At 36.0% G+C, this 17556-nt stretch overlaps 1 protein-coding gene across 1 annotated transcript; it reads right to left on the bottom strand.

Annotated features, from left to right (window-relative positions):
• Positions 1 to 10078: 10078 nt before the first annotated feature.
• lamp3 (lysosomal associated membrane protein 3) lies at positions 10079 to 16766 on the bottom strand. The gene is made up of 6 exons (XM_067414923.1): positions 16609 to 16766; positions 15988 to 16217; positions 12396 to 12515; positions 12220 to 12292; positions 10395 to 10565; positions 10079 to 10311 (listed from the first exon to the last, which is right to left on the bottom strand). Exons 1-6 carry the CDS (start codon positions 16667 to 16669, stop codon positions 10172 to 10174), a joined length of 795 nt encoding a protein of 264 aa, XP_067271024.1. The 5' UTR covers positions 16670 to 16766; the 3' UTR covers positions 10079 to 10171.
• Positions 16767 to 17556: the final 790 nt, after the last annotated feature.

The raw sequence follows: 17556 nt of genomic DNA, 5'->3' as shown, positions 1-17556 counted from the left end.
AATCAGTCCCCACATCCAGTAGGCTATAAATTAAACTGTATATTCTGCTTTGTTAAATAATAATAGGTAAATATGCAGGTAAATTAAGTTACAAAGTATTTTTACAGCAGCACACAAGATTTAAAGTCTTATCTATGAATGTTTGCTGACAAAAGGGCATGTTGTCACACTGAATCTCATATCAAGGGTTGTTGAAAATATACAATCTGTAACTCACTCAGTTCATTCTTCTGCTGTCAGGGCTTCATATTTAAGCTGTTTCAAACATGGTTTTACATCTGCTCTATAGTCTCCACAACCTTTTCACCTTTACTCTTATTGAAGAAAAAAAATCCATGTTATTTTACAAAGAGTGTTTTATATTCATGTGTAATACACTCTCATGAAGAAAAAAAAAGTAGAAAAAAGGTATAGTGGAGGTCAGGGACGTTTCTAGGATTTTTATTTTAGGGGTGCTCAGCCCCCAGTGAAAAATCGTAACACTATTTAGTTTAGGGTCCAACTAATAGCTTACAAACATGCATACCCAGAAGATATTGGCTTTTTATTATTACTTATAAAGCAAATATTAACACTTCACTGCATGGCCATACTGTACATGCATTTATCATACCCAATAATGTAGGCAGGTTTATAGATCCCAAATGTTAGGGTGGTTTGGAGCATGCTCCCCCGAGAACATTTTAATTTCTATGATCTACATGTGTGCATTTTAAGATGCTCTGAAGGCCAAAAATATTAGATAACAATAGCTTGAAAACCATGTCACTGGGCAGTATATTATTTGTCTTTCTTATGTCCACATCTCTCTTTTTCTCTGTTTTTATCTTGCCCTGTCTCTTCCCCTCATAACGCTGAGCTTTGACTGATAGGCCTATAGTTTTTCCATTTTCGTCAGTGAATAAAGTAAACATGGTTTACATATTAATATACTGATATTTATATGTATCATGAATAATGTTCTTAGACACGTTAATTTACTGTTTATTAAAGTTTAAAGTTAAATTCACAATATGAACACATTCATAGCCTACTAATGCCCAATACAGGCTGAAAAAGCTGAGTTTTTTTTTTATTTACTGAATGTTACAAATAGAATTATATTAATTTACAATATATACACATTCATTATTAATCTTATGCATAATCTGATGAAAATGGCTTTGTTAATAGGCTAGCCTTTTTCTTGTTCGTTAAGGCCTAGATTATGAATCACATATATTTTCAGTTAAAAATGGCGAAATTAGACAAAAGTTTATTCATTTGCCTAAAATTGTTTTTCTTTTGTTTAACATTTCTGACTTTGAGCAGCAGCTGTCAAACATGAATGTTTAGTTTAACTGCTTACATTTATCTTACTTGACGTCGAGTTGCGCTGCTAAAATTTGCGCTCAGCCTCAGCAGTTTCTGTGTGACCATAAAGCCCGCCTACTCTGATTTGATTGGTTTTAGCAAATATTTTGACATTGACGAGCGGTGACAGACCAATGACGCTCAGATTTACACACAAACAAACACACACACACACACACAAACAAACACACACCTCTGCTTCTGACGTGCACTGCGCTCTGCTCAGAGCCGCTGCGGATTGGAGAGACTAAAAAGCGGGACGAAGCCGATGCCTCCCGCCAGTTTCATATGTTTTAAAGCTTAATCACATATTTTTTAGGGGGGCTGAGGCATAAGTTTAGGCTGAAGCCCCCCTAAAAAGGGCCTAGCGACGCCCATGGTGGAGGTAGGCCTACAAATTATTTCGTTCTTTGGGGATAAAAGCTCTTATTGAGAATTCAGGTAGCCTACAGAAGTTGATGTTTTATTGAAAATGTTTTATCACCATTATGGAGATCAGTATTTCCTTTAGTTGGGCAGTTTATTCGTTTGTTACTTAGTTTAGACTTACACAGATATCAAGAATCAGCATTATGAAGCTCAACCATGGTGACAAAGCCTACTTAATGCTGCAAAGCATCAGAATCAGAAAGAGCTTTATTGCCAAGTGTGCTTTCACACACAAGGAATTTTTTTTGGTGCTGAAGCTTCCAGTGCACATAAACAATACAATACAACACGGTAATAAAAAAATTCTAAGAATAAAAATATGAAGAAAAATATGAACAGTATAAGGTCACGGTTACGTTTAGTCAGAAGACGTAGATTATGAGCATTTACAGTATTTGGGTGGAGAGAATAAATATAAATAATAAATAATATAAGTAATATAAGTAATCACCTGAGTTTAGGAGATATTGCACTAAAAAGTGGGAATAATTGCACTTACAGGCATTTGCCTTGGGGGGCGGGGGGGGGGTTAACTGTTCAAGAGGGAAATGGCCTGTGGGCCCAGCAAAGCATGCTGGGAGCCGTGAGTTAATACCGTGGTGCATGGGCGTAGGTTTAGGGGGGGACGCTATACACTCTCAGAAAAAAAGGTACAGTGCTGTCACTGGGGCGGTACCCTAAGGTACAAAAGTGAAAAGGTACATCTTTGTACCTACTCACCCCTAAATGGTACGTATTAGTACCGTAAAAGGTACATAACAGTACTTTAAGAGTGCATATTAGTACCTTAAAGGTACATAGTAGAACCTTAAAGGTACATATTAGTACCTTTTTAGTTTTGTACCTTAGGGTACCGCCCCAGTGACAGAAATGTACCTTTTTTTCTGACAGTGTAGCGTCCTATACCTATAGGTACTAGTCCCAATCAATATTTTAAGATGGCAAAATTGTCCCCACCAATATTTTAGCAAACTCCTTCGTGCTGCTATATGGATCGATTCCGTATCTTACCGTATTTACATATGGCAAGCCAAATGGGTCAGAATTACGCTATAGATGAAGCGCGTTTACAGTCAAACGCCGTAAAACACGGCGTTTAAAACAGTATTTGCGCCGCAAAATACGCCGTTGTGATTACAAACGCCGTAAAAAACGCGCGAAAACCATCAAGGACGCCGTATTTTGCGGCGTTTTAGTGTGCCTAAAAAGCGCCGCTTTTTACGCCGTTCAGCTTGCCATATGACGGCGAAAAAAACGCCGCTTTGGTTGCACAGAGCGCGCGTTATTTACCCGCGTTTGCTTGTAGTATAATGAGCCACACCCAGCGATTTTCACAGCCAGTCATTTTAAACGGTTCTCACCCAATCCATGATGAACTAAGTCAGACCAGACAAGTTCAGCACGGATCATTTTAGCCAAAGGAGTGCCTTTGATGGGGTATTTTCATCTACAATAGCCTATAACTCTTTGGATATTTTCATATTTACTTACATTAAACATATTAAAAGATCACAACTCGTTATCATATAGCCTACTTTAATGTAACTTTTGCTAAGATTTCATATTCAGCAATTATCCTACCCCCTAGGCCTTCAACTTGTTACACACTTTTCACGTTAGAGTAGCCTAAACAACTGGATGTTATGTTTCTAAAACGAGAAATCGTCACTAATATAAAAGAACCCGTCCCAGATAGTGTTTACAAGCGGTGCAGCAGTCGATATGGTGTCTGACTCCATAGCGACCGAAATGATCGCCGGTTCGTGCTCCGCTCTTTACAGGTCTGGTTTGAAAGAGTTTAGCCCATTTGCTAAATAAGATATAGGCTATTTTAGTTGACCCTCACTCTAGAAAGAATCCTTTAAAATGAATGAAATTCGTTTTGGCTTCATAACCTATACTATATATAAATGGGCTGTATCATATTTAGCCCATGTTAAATATTATATAGGCTACTTTAGTTGACTCTCACTCTAGAAATAATCCTTTAAAATGAATGATATTCAGAACAGAACAAGAATAAAATATATATATAGCTATGTGTGTGTGTTAAGCCAAAACGAATTTGTTTAAAGTAGAAATGAAACAGAAACGCGAGTTATAGCCTACCTCTCTCAATTGTCACAAATCCAAAGTTTCCATATTCAAGATGTAGGCTATTTGTATGTTAAACTATTTATTATTTACAAGTTTTGTTCTTCGTTTTCCAATACTAGACGACAAGACGACAACAAACATGCGCAAAAGCTTGGCATGAGAACGGGACCGTACACGGACTATTTCAAATAGCATAACTTTTTATGCATTTTGTTGGCTTAATTTTATTTTGACAATGAACAGGCAGTTCGTATACACTACACAGGCTAAACACGGCACATTTCCATCCAGATCCTATAGAGAAATACAATACAATGCAAATTTGTGACGAAGGCGTTTGCCATATCTAAAATATGATCGTTTGGATCGTTTATCCAAAATAAACGACTTGAAAATGGTCCACCGTTTGTGAGTATAGAAGTTTTGTGTTCCACTTTATCAGCTTCTGACTTAAGAAATGTGTGCCATTATTCTTAAAAGTAATGTAAATGGTGTTTGCAACAATAGCTGTTTATTAAACTAGCCTGAGTGTGATTGAGGCTCCCTGTCAATTAATAATTCGTGAATATTTGATGTGGATCTTTTGCATGAAGTTTTATAGGCCTATAACTAAAACAAAACATATTAAAAACATGTATATGCTGTTTGAAATAAATCTGAAATAAAATAAAATATAAATATTAGCCTTGTTGAAAAACTTAATCCGAAAATTAGAAATGTTTCCTTTTGTCATTACACTGTAGCCTATTCATTTCGGGATTATCTTTCAACCAATGCGATCATTATCCATTTATTAACCGACAAAATTATTTTTAATTAGAATTAAATAAGAATCGATAAGTGTCTGTTACCCAATAAAATGACCCCCCCCCCCCAGAATTTTTTTTTGCCTATATGCACAAATAGCAGCAGAAGCAAAGCAGAACATAAGGACTCATCATTATTACGCACCTGCAGCGCTTCTGAACGGAGAAAAAAACGGGATAAATTCATAAGAGTTATGTCTAGGCCTATGCAAAATTTATTTCACTTTATCAAAATTAATGAAAGAAACTGAAACAAGAAGGCCTATATAAAATAAATCAATACATGAAATATATATTGACTTAAATAATTAACAGATTAACAAAACAAAACAAAAAGGAAAAGATATGTGTGACTGGTTCATTATCGTGAGGCGCGACGCTCCTCCAAACAAGTTCACGGAACGGAAACCCAGAAGACAGAAAGCAAATCTTGTTTTCTTTAGGCTATTTTATAGCACAATGTAAGCAAACAATTTTTGCTATTTTAAATAATGTCCTTCTCTTATGTATGACTATTACAGATTTTATTTGTTTCCTCTGCTCTTTTGCACAGGCGCCTCGATCACGCGCACACAACATGCGAACTGTGATGGCATTGCAAACTTGACATCGCAGCCAGTTTATTAACAAAATAAAATACCCAACCTAATAAATAAAAAGTTACACAGCTCAGTTGAAATAGCCAGTAGTAGCCCACACTTCGTGGCATTCAGCGTGAGCACTGCTCCTGAGGTGTTTCCAAGCAGAGACCCGCTCGCAACATGCATGTTTGTCCCGCTCCTGTCCGCGTAGCTACAAGTATAAATAGGTTTTTTTTTCTGCGTGATTTGGCGTGGCAGAATACGCTCAAAGTGCGCTCATAATTCCAAAAAAAGCTCTCATCTCAGTTCAACGCGATCTCACAAAGCTCTGTTATCAATAAAAAACTGCACAATGAATCTTTTTTTATATATAATGTCAAAACTTTCTTTATTATAATCAGAGGATTTTTCAGCATACAGAATTCAGCACTGCACAAAAACTCTTGAGCGGTGAGTGGATTTTTCTCTTAAATGCATCTGTTTGGCATTGCGTTCTAAACATTTGTTGTATCGGCTTTGTTTAACCAATATATTGGTTACATTGCACAACGCGGCAAAAACGTGTTATACCTCCAACTGTAATTTGTTTTGATTTTATAACATTTTATTTGTTTCTAGATGTTTTTATTTTTTTAGATTTTTTTTTATTTTTCTGTGGTCATGCAAATAGTTGTATTCTCCCGAAATCCACACACACACACACACACACACACACACACACACACACACACACACACACACACACACACACACACACACACACACACACACACACGAGTGGCCTACCGCCCGCACTCAGCCATCAAATCTAGTCCCGCGCCACACTTGCGTTGGGTTCCGCGAGTCCCGCGGGAGTGCACTTCTCAAGCACATTTTTGCGCATGTGAAGAGGATGATTTTTTCCCATCAATATTGGGTCGCGAGTTAAGTAGCCAAAGCCTATAATAAATAATGGTTTAGCATCTAAATGTATCACCAATATGGAAACATTTGGATCGAATGAGGGAGTTAGGCTGCGTGAGTCTAACGCTGGTTACTTTCAGTTCCTCATTAAATTATTTCGTTTTGACTTTATATAGTTATAGCCTTCTGTTCTGAATACCGTTACATTTGAAGGATTTGTTGTGGAGTGAGGGGAACTACAATAACCTATGTTTATAGTACAATATTTCGCTTTATTTAGCTTACTGGTATTATTATGAATGCAATCAAATGCGACTTTAGCCTACGTGACTTACTGTTTTTCTCTCTCTTTCAAAAGTCTTGTTGATTAACAGTTAACCATTTAATTAGCGTCCTATAGATATGCCTAGCTATCAAATTAGTGCAGAATCAACTTTCCGTTACGAACGCATCAAGGATCAAAAGCAGTTGTGTGGAAAAGTGCTGAGCTGAATATTTGTGCCATCTAGTGGTTTAATGGAGAATGCAGTCAAATGACCTATTGTATACAAGTATTGTTATGCTTGGCTTGACTAATTTGAATGTAAATGGTTGTTAGGCCTATATAAAAAAAAAAAAGAGCAAAATATTTTAGTCCTCATATTACAAATTTATTTTTGGATATAACGAAATGTAATGTTATTTTACTAGATAATCAACGAAATATTAATAAAACATGAATGTAAGTAAACAATTTTCAATATTTTCAAGTCGTCTGTTTTACTTTAAAAGGGGCGATTGAAAGGGCAAAATATTAATCCATAGGTTATGAAGCCAAAACGAATTTGTTTAAAGCAGAAATATATATATATATATATATATATATATATATATATATATATATATATATATATATATATATATATATATATATATATATATATATATAATTCTTTTTCTGTTCTGAATATCATTCATTTTAAAGGATTATTTCTAGAGTGAGAGTCAACTAAAGTAGCCTATATAATATTTAACATGGGCTAAATATGATACAGCCCATTTATATATAGTATAGGTTATGAAGCCAAAACGAATTTCATTCATTTTAAAGGATTCTTTCTAGAGTGAGGGTCAACTAAAATAGCCTATATCTTATTTAGCAAATGGGCTAAACTCTTTCAAACCAGACCTGTAAAGAGCGGAGCACGAACCGGCGATCATTTCGGTCGCTATGGAGTCAGACACCATATCGACTGCTGCACCGCTTGTAAACACTATCTGGGACGGGTTCTTTTATATTAGTGACGATTTCTCGTTTTAGAAACATAACATCCAGTTGTTTAGGCTACTCTAACGTGAAAAGTGTGTAACAAGTTGAAGGCCTAGGGGGTAGGATAATTGCTGAATATGAAATCTTAGCAAAAGTTACATTAAAGTAGGCTATATGATAACGAGTTGTGATCTTTTAATATGTTTAATGTAAGTAAATATGAAAATATCCAAAGAGTTATAGGCTATTGTAGATGAAAATACCCCATCAAAGGCACTCCTTTGGCTAAAATGATCCGTGCTGAACTTGTCTGGTCTGACTTAGTTCATCATGGATTGGGTGAGAACCGTTTAAAATGACTGGCTGTGAAAATCGCTGGGTGTGGCTCATTATACTACAAGCAAACGCGGGTAAATAACGCGCGCTCTGTGCAACCAAAGCGGCGTTTTTTTCGCCGTCATATGGCAAGCTGAACGGCGTAAAAAGCGGCGCTTTTTAGGCACACTAAAACGCCGCAAAATACGGCGTCCTTGATGGTTTTCGCGCGTTTTTTACGGCGTTTGTAATCACAACGGCGTATTTTGCGGCGCAAATACTGTTTTAAACGCCGTGTTTTACGGCGTTTGACTGTAAACGCGCTTCATCTATAGCGTAATTCTGACCCATTTGGCTTGCCATATACAAGCAAAATGACGCGTCCCGCCGTATCAAACCAATACGGGACGCGATGCACAAGATTGGGTTTTAGCAGCGCTTCCATAGCGACGGAGTCTCGAGAGCATGCGCTGTCGGGACGCGATGCACAAGATTGGGTTTTAGCAGCGCTTCCATAGCGACGGAGTCTCGAGAGCATGCGCTGTAAACTTGCGCGCTTTTTTAAAAACATGTCGAGCTCGCGTCCACCGTTTAAACGCAAGAGGATTTCCAGATATAGGGCTGAATAGAAAAAAAAGGTATCAGTGAGTCTGTCCAGTAACTTACGATGAACCTAAGGAAAACTGCAACCTTTGCAGAGAAGCATTTCAGTGTCTCAGACTGTCTGACTGAAAGCAGCAGTGATGACGGACACATCCTTGCTTCTAGGTAGGCCTATTGTTTTTTAATGGATAATATATTAATATAATATTCCATACATTATCAAAGCTTGGCAGACTTATTTTTCTAGTCATTAGACCGGTTAATTAATAGATTATAGCCTAATTAATGTTATTAATTTATCATAGCTATAGGCTATATTAATAATAAATAATCCTGTCATATAAAGTTTGACATTTAAAAAATATTTAGATAAAAATGTGACAAATAATTGCATAATAATATAGTCATAATAGTAAATTAATAAAGAAAATTTAATTTAATGTTTGAATTTCAGAACATTTTTTTCAGTAAAGTGGTTACTGGTTCAAAATGACTGCTTAAAGAGACAGTGCACCCAAAAATGAAAAATCTGTCAATTTCCTTTTTAAACCTGTATACATTTCTTTGTTATGTTGAATTCCTACCATGGAAGTCAATGGTGCCCCCAAAGCAGCCTGGTTACAAACTTCCTTTAAAATATCTTCTTTTGTGTTCAGCAGAACAGAGAAACTCGTACAGGTTTGGAACATCATGAGGGCGATTAAATGATGACAGGATTTTTATTCTTGGGTGAGCCATCCCTTTAAAGTGCACCAATATTGGCTATTAAAGAGTTCTTTAGAAATAAATAAAATAATCAAATGTAAATTAATATAAAATGTGTTCTGTTGCAAGTTTGCATAGGCCTACTTGATTCCATGTTTATTGTTGAGCTGTTGTCCTTGTTTAATTGTCACTCTTATCACTACTATCACTCTTTAAATGCCAAGTTCATAAATGATTTTCAAAAACTGATTCAAAACTGGTTTGGAAAAAAAAACGTACAAACAAAATAACTTATTTTCAATATAAAAAGTGATTGGGCATGATTATGTAGCATTAAGGCTTTAAAATAAAAAAATGTGGTTATAATGGAAGTCAATGGGGCAAAAACAGCCACAAACAGTAAATGAGGGAGAAACAAACTGATCCTGTACAAAAACTAACAATGCATCAAATCTAAAGTTGTTACTAATCTTTGACATGCTCAATAATGTGATAAGATGTGATAATAAATCCAGTCCACAATCATTTTTTAAATTTAAAATAAGTAATTTTGTGTGCATGTTGTGTTTTTTTTTCCAAATCACTTTTGAAAATAATTTATGAACTTGACAATTAAAGAGTATTTTGTCTTTTATTATTATTATGGTACTGGATTGGGCTGAAAAGCCTCATAAATTAATAATCGTTCATTCCTAAACTATGTTGCATTTCCATACTCAGTAATAAATAATAGACTATATAATCTGGGCAAACCTGGTGGGATGTCCCCACCAAAGCTGAGACCAAACCTACGCCCTTGCCGTGGTGGCTTATTAGGGTTGGAGCTAAACTCTGGAGAACATCAGCAGCTCTCTAGGACCGAACCTGCCTACCCCTGATTTAGCGGAACACATTTAAGGTCCCACCCCAGTGCTCAATTTTGTACTTTTTTTTGAGAGTGTTCCTGCATTGTCATGGCTCAAAATCTTCAGACATCAGAATGACAGTAGTCCATAAAAAGGGACTTTTTTTACAATGAACACACTGACAACAGTCACTCATGTCACTCATATTTTAATTGTTTACTGAGATCATTTAAACCTGTAAAGCAATATCCACACAATGTAAAACAAGGATGAATCTCCACACATCTAGAGTTGTTCGTAGCCTCGGCCGCGGTGTTCTCGGACGAGCACACACGTCAAAATGGCGATGAGGCAAATGGCCGCCGTGACGCCGCCCAGAATGATCGGGATCATGCGTTTGTTGTAGTCCGCCCAGCACTCAACCTCTGAGATGGAGCCAGAGATGATGATAAGCCTTATTATTATTGGGGAACAGATCATATTTTATTTCTGAGTGAAGTGAGTTTACCTTTTCCAAACACTCCACCGTCCAGGTCGAAGGCTTGAATCTGCAGCGGCACCAGTTTCACCCGGAGGCTGCTCGCCAAATTCAGGTCCGTCTCAGACATGCACTGGAAGCTTAGGCCTTTTTTAGCTTTGAATAGCTTTTCATTATCCATGATTCCACTGTAGGATTTACCTGTGGATTCAATGCGGAAAATATTGTTAAGCTTGGTATCTATCTATCCATCCATCCATCCATCCATCCATCCATCCATCCATCCATCCATCCATATATTTATGTATTTATAGGACCTATCTACATATTTGTAGCATATATATATATATATATATATATATATATATATATATATATATATATATATATATATATATATATATATATATATATACATATATATATATATATATATATATGCATTATAATTTCAAATTTGTGATATTTTTATCTTTTATAAAGGGCATTTCCCCCTAATCTTCCCCCTAATGCCGGTATAATTTTATATTGTTAAATTTGATAAGACACTGTAAGGGCTGTTACCAATCAAATTAAATAATTTACACTGAAAAATTACAACGGCATTAAATAATGTTTTGAGATTTGTAGTTTTGAATAGACACATTTTGTTTAAACATGAAACTAAACCTCCTGTAGGTGGCAGCAGGTGGCCATTTTAATGAGTGAGTCATTGAGTCGTTCATTCAAACGATTCATTCAAACACTGAATCGTTCAGTAACACACTTGTTGCTGTGAGACGCGTTACGGTTCTGCTTTGTGTGAACGATTTTCGCTGCTGAAAAAGGACACACTAAATATTGCATCTAAAATGTAAGCAATGTTAAGTGAATGTCAGTGAATGTTAATTAATTGTTCATGGAGCTGTCATATGAAATCAGTGTCATTTTCAGTCGTGATGGTATTCAGGAAAACGCTCTAGTGTTGTAGTTTCTCCTCGAGAGGCTGCACGAGCGTCAACAATGCGACCTTGTTATCGTCAGTTCATCATATATTATCATCCACTATCGATCGCCACTCACACTAAATTAATGCACAATCATTCTTGCATTTTGGTGATTCGCTAACGCTAGTTATTTTTTGTTTTAATTAGGCTCCTGTCCGTCGGGCAAGTAAAATTCTCTTGCGGACAAGCGTTAATTTAGATCTATCTATCTATCTATCTATCTGTCTGTCTGTCTGTCTGTCTGTCTGTCTGTCCGTCCGTCCGTCCGTCCGTCCGTCCGTCCGTCCGTCCATCTAACAATCTATCTTGGGCACACGCCCAAGACTTTCATATGGCAGAGCTCCTCATTAGGAGCAACTTTGCCTCTTAGACCGCCACAGTCAATCAAATCGTTCATTAAATATTGGAGATTATTTGACTCAAAATTGATAAAAAATTGATTCTTGGGACTCTCTAGGTCAATAATTACCCAACCAAATGTGAACTTTTCCATCTCTGATCTAAGTGCTTGTTAAATATAAAGGCCTTAAAGCACTTAAACCCCGATAATTGCTGCTTGCAGCAATATTTATTATTACTTTGGTATATGGGTGTGAAATATGACCTGGACATGTTTTTGTAACAATAACTCTAAGGGAGTCCGTTTACATGTATCGCGCGTTCAATCTTATAGAGCGTAGTGTTTCTATACGAAATATCATCGCCATCGCAAGTCGTTTCTCGATAATTAGACGATTAATCGCACATAAAGGGTGTCCTTATAAAACGTTTTCTATTTTTATTGGTAAACAATGTTGTGTAAACGGAACTTTACAGTATATCACATAACATTTTCCCGGAGGTTTTCTATCAGTGTAATATATACTTACTCTGGCAATTTTTACAAGGGGGAGCAGGCATCAGAAGACCTTTGATAGTCTTCACATACGAGAAAACGCCCTCCTGCAAAAGTGTGGTGAAATACTGAATTGCATGTTGATAAAGGACAGATGTTTTGCTCATGGAGAAGCGTGTGATAAATGCACACAGATAATACTGTAGGTACCTTGATGAAAATGAACTGCAGATTTCCACCATCAAACTCCAGTGAGAGAACAGACCTTTGGTCCCCACAGTATCCCGTGGTTCGTGTTGAGCTGGGATTCATGTTGAAATAATACTTCTTCTGGAATACAAGCACAGCAAAGGGATTACTGGCAGCTGGGAACCGAAATACTACCAAATGAACAACACAAAAAACATGGGGATCTAAAGATTGAGACAACCACATTTGGTTTGAATGACCGACTGTCTGAAAGGAGTAGATTTTGTTGGAGTAGCAGCAGAAAAAAAGTATGAACCCTGAACCCTTTGAGTACTGAACGTGCACCTAGTGAAAAAGATGTTGGTTGAAAAGGTGGCAAAAAATGTTTTGCAATTTGTCCAACTGGCTGTGCTAGAGATTATGAGATTATGAAGGGAAGACCCCAAAAATGGTAGCTACATGAACAAACACTAAATACAACTGGAATTAAAAAAATGTAAGCAATGACAATAATGAAGCTCTTGCCCCATGAGATCTATTTTTAAGTTGATTACTAATATCCCAAAATGAAGTTAATTCAAAACATATCTCCTGTGATAAAGTACACACGATCAGTAATTATTACACAATATAATTTAAAAGAATATACTTATGTGTGAGCTGAGAGTAAAGTTTTACTTTGTAAATGTGTTTTAGTTTACATTTATATTTAAAGCTGAACATTAGAGTGCTTTTTGTACATCTTAAGTAATATACTTTAATGTAATTGTTATTGAAACTTAATTTTCTAATGATGACGTTGCAATTTGGCACATTTAAAATATATTTTAACTTGTATTATATAATAAATCTAATATGTATTGACTGAACACTACAGTTAACATGCACTGAGAAAAAAGGATTTTGGGGTGAAGAAAATACTTCAGAAAAAAAAAACAATTTCTACACTGTAAAAAATTATTTAGAAAAAAAGTAACCTGGTCGCCTTAAAATTTTGAGTTCATTGAAATTGAAATTTTGAGTTAATACAATGAAAATTTTTTGAGATTCGACAACCTTTATTAAAATATTATTAAAAGATTTTTTAAGTTCATGGGTAATTGTGTGTGTTTTATTTCTGATGATGCAGTGAAACGTGCCAAATAGTGCTATTTTCATGATTTATAAAGAAAAGTTATGTGGTTCAGATACAAAAATATTTTGAGTTTCTATTTATTAAACAAATTTCCTTCATTGTATCAACTCAAATTTTTAATTTCAACAAACTCAACATTTTAAGGCAACCAGATTACTTACTTTTATTAAAGGGTTACTTCAGCGATTAGCATATGGCTTTGTATCAGTAGAAACCCTGGAGAATATTCAAATTATTGTGCTTTCCCCCCTCATATCTCCCTGAGACGAGAGATTTATGCATTTTATTTCTGGAAAAATTCCTCCTATGATGCAAAATGACGATTTTTGCATCATAGGAGGAATGTTTGCCCAGAGGCTAAAGACTACAGCCAGCAGAGGGAGCCATTTCCGCATGTTTTGAACCTGCTCATGGGGGATGGGAGATTACACTCAGCTGGCAGGGAGAGCTCGGCTTGCAGACAGGATCATTTAAACAGAGGTATGGTGAGCAATGTAAGTCTTTTAACTTCTCAAATTCATTTCTATGAAAGTTAAGCTTGCAAAGGCATGAACTGAAACGCGTGCCAGACTGAACTCGCGTTGTGAATGTATGCCGCGAATGTAGTCGCGATTACCTCAGCTCTCATCACTCGTGCAGTTAGTGCTCAGTGCTGTGACACTCGCGCGGTGACTCACTCATTGTATTGAACAGACACGTTCAGTTTTTAATTGTAGAGTCTCCTCTAACTGACTCACTGTAATCAAGTTGGTGGTGTTGGTAATGGCCTCACAGGGCAGCGAAGCATTCTGGGAATTGTAGTCTTTCATCCCCATGGGACAAAAATACATTTTCTGTCTTTTCTCAGTCTAGAAGACACCAAATTCAAAAATAATTTCACATTTCTACTGCATTGATGACCCAGTTTAAATACAGATTCATCTTCCCAGCGCTGAAGTACCCCTTTAAGTTAAACCAACAAAAAACAACCAACATTTTTTACAGTGTACATGAAAAAGTTAGTTCAGGCCAGAAGTGAAAAAAAGAGCAAATTTTGTCTTAGTACTCAATTCAAGCTTGTAGAAAATAAAGCGTAAACATCAACATTATAAAATGAAGTAAAATACTCTACTTTTCTGATACTGGTGTTCCCATCATGCACTGGGGCATGGATCATTAATACAGTTGATTTGTCGCTGTTTTCCGCTGTATTTGCACTGTTATCATTGCTTTTGTTAGTAACTTGCCATTTTATGATATATGGAGTTCGTTCTCTATTCAAAATGACACATTCATGCTCAAAAACACTGTGTATACTAAGGTCTCTGTGTTCAGGCAATGTGTAAGTATTATAATGTAGTTATGTGTCTTCACAATATATCTACTGCATTAATGTAGATGTTTTTAAGTAAAGCACACACTATAAAGGCGTGGCTACATTCAGTGTTATATAGATTGAGTAAAAAGTATTACAAACGAAACTTCAACTAAGTAGAAATAACTTAACCTTTTACTGGCCAAGTTTAAATACTATTTTTCTTTGTTAATTTTACTTAAAGTAGTTAAGTTGAGCTTATTTAATTCCATATAGGAAATTCACTTAAAAAAAATATGTGCAAAACCTTTTTTTCCAGCTTTAGGATGTTAGTCAACACATTAAAATAAGTGTACTTAAAATAAGAGTACTTTACATAATCATTTAAAAGGTCATTTCTTTTTACAAAGTGCACTTTTTAAGTGTACTTAAATGTGTTATGAAAATGTGTACTTAAAGTATAGTATGTATGTATGTATGTATATTTATCCAAAGCGACTTACAAAAAAATGTTTTTGCTAATTCAAAATGAGCTAATTATTGCTAATAAGGACACTTATATTTTACTAGGGATTACTCACTAAATAAATGAAGTGTTTCACTTTATTGGGCTTTAAGTGGAGTTGTCTCCCAATGTGAAATATTAATAATAATAATAATAATAATAATACATTTTATTTATAATGCACTTTATATTAAACAAAATCTCAAAGTGCTACAGAATTAAAAACAATCAACAACAATAAATAAAAAAGTAAATGAATAAATAATAAATATTAGCACTTAACCTCACACTGTGAAAGGTATTGTTTGTTAAACGTAAGAAAGTAAGCCGCCTTAAAATGTTGAGTTCATTGAAATTTAAAATACAACAAAGGAGATTGGTTTAGTAAAACAGAAACTCAAAATATTATGTTTTCTGAACCACATTAGTTAAGTTGATTTGACAAATGATAAAAGTTTTAATATGTTACAATGTTCTTGTTGCTTTATACACTCCCAAACGCTGCATACTCATGCCTTGAGGAAGATGCCCCAGAGTAAAGCTACACTTTCTGCACTTTTTCTTTCTGACAGTGCAGTGAGCCGTTGCCACTGTTGGTGGTAAACCAAGTGAGTTCTCACCCCTTGAAAGAACATGCTGAGAAGTCAAAAGAAAAGTGCTGAGAAAATAACAAGCTTACTTTGTTCTCTGTCACCACATACTCCACTCCCAAACTGGCCCGCACACACACTCGCCCCTGAGGGGTCCTGAGGGTGTAGGTGGACTGAAGCGGGGCCGTTTCTTTGGGCTGAAGGACGGGTCTCTTGGACAGGTTAGTAATGGGAGCATCTCTACTGATGACGGCAGGAACTTCATCTGAGGAGGCTTCTGAATGCGAAAGGTCAGGAGGGTTTGAGGCTAGAGAGTTTCCTGTAAGCACAAAGCAACGGGGGGCTTTTGACAACACAACACTGCGTAGAAGAAGTGTTAACCAACACACAGGCATCAGAAGCAGGATGCTGTTAAATGAACTCGCTGTTTCTTTGTTCTGGCTTATGAGCAATAGGCTACAACTTGCTTTCTAGATGATGAATTGTCTCATTGCAAAATGTTTGTAGAATAACTAATTTCTGATTTCAACACTGTAAACAAAACATTCAGGTCTCCAACTGAACATTTTCTAGTGACTGATCACATTTTTTAGGTGATGCAATTTAATAAATAGAAATTTAATTTGGCCAACTGAAACATTTACTAAAAAATGTTCAATTGGAGACCTGAATGTTTTGTTTTGTACAGTGAATGAAAAGGCAATACTCACCCAGCCAGTGCAGAGAGGACAGCACGAGGAACAGAGCGAGGGGGCGGCGTGTGCGAGTCATTTCGAGAAAGTGGAGATGGGTAGCAGAGCAGGTGCTGTTGTAGGACCAGTGTTAAACTAAAGCCCATGTGATTGTGAAGGAGGACACTTATGATTCGATGCTGTCAGAAATGTTCTGACTCCAGGAAGCATTTTAGCCAAGCCCACAATTAGCAAACCAAGTAATGATATGAGTAATGACTCTATATTGGTGTTGTTTTATTTTTAAATGTAAGTTTCGGGCAGAGAAAGTACACAACTTCATTACTTGAGTAAAAGTACTACTGGTCAAATATTACTCCGTTACAAGGGAAAGTTGTATAAACAGATTTTTAGAGTAAAAGTACAGAACTCCCTTACGAAAGGAAAATATATTTACCAATATATTTTCTTGAAATATATTTTAATATATGGAATAATATATTGATGGTATTATAAAATATATTATATATTCATGCAATATATTGCAAAATATACAAATGATTGCCACTTTCAATATATTGGAAAATATAAATATTAAATCCCATACATGTGAATATATTGCATGATATTTTCAAATATATTGCAATATATTTTTGTTTCGTAAGGGCTATTTGTTTTTAAAAGTACTTAAGTATCAAAAGTAAATTTCCTTTTATGTCAATGCTTTATTTTATTATTGTTGTATAAATGCACACTATGCCATCATGGTTTAAGCCAGTCAGTGATGCTTCATAAGACATGCTAGCATACGACTAACTTAAACTCATTTCAATACTTGTTGTGGTGTGACAGGTAGCGGGGCGAGGGACCGCGAGAGCGGGCCGGTGATTAATGTTGACGAGGGCCAGCTGCGTGGCACACCGGTCTCGTCTCGTGGCCATGTGACGGGAGCATAAAAGTAGGAACAAGAGGAAGACGAGAGAGGAC

This window comes from Pseudorasbora parva, chromosome 14 (assembly GCF_024679245.1).
Source record: "Pseudorasbora parva isolate DD20220531a chromosome 14, ASM2467924v1, whole genome shotgun sequence".
Taxonomy (NCBI): Eukaryota; Metazoa; Chordata; class Actinopteri; order Cypriniformes; family Gobionidae; genus Pseudorasbora; species Pseudorasbora parva.
This window is presented reverse-complemented; position numbering and strand designations above follow the sequence as displayed.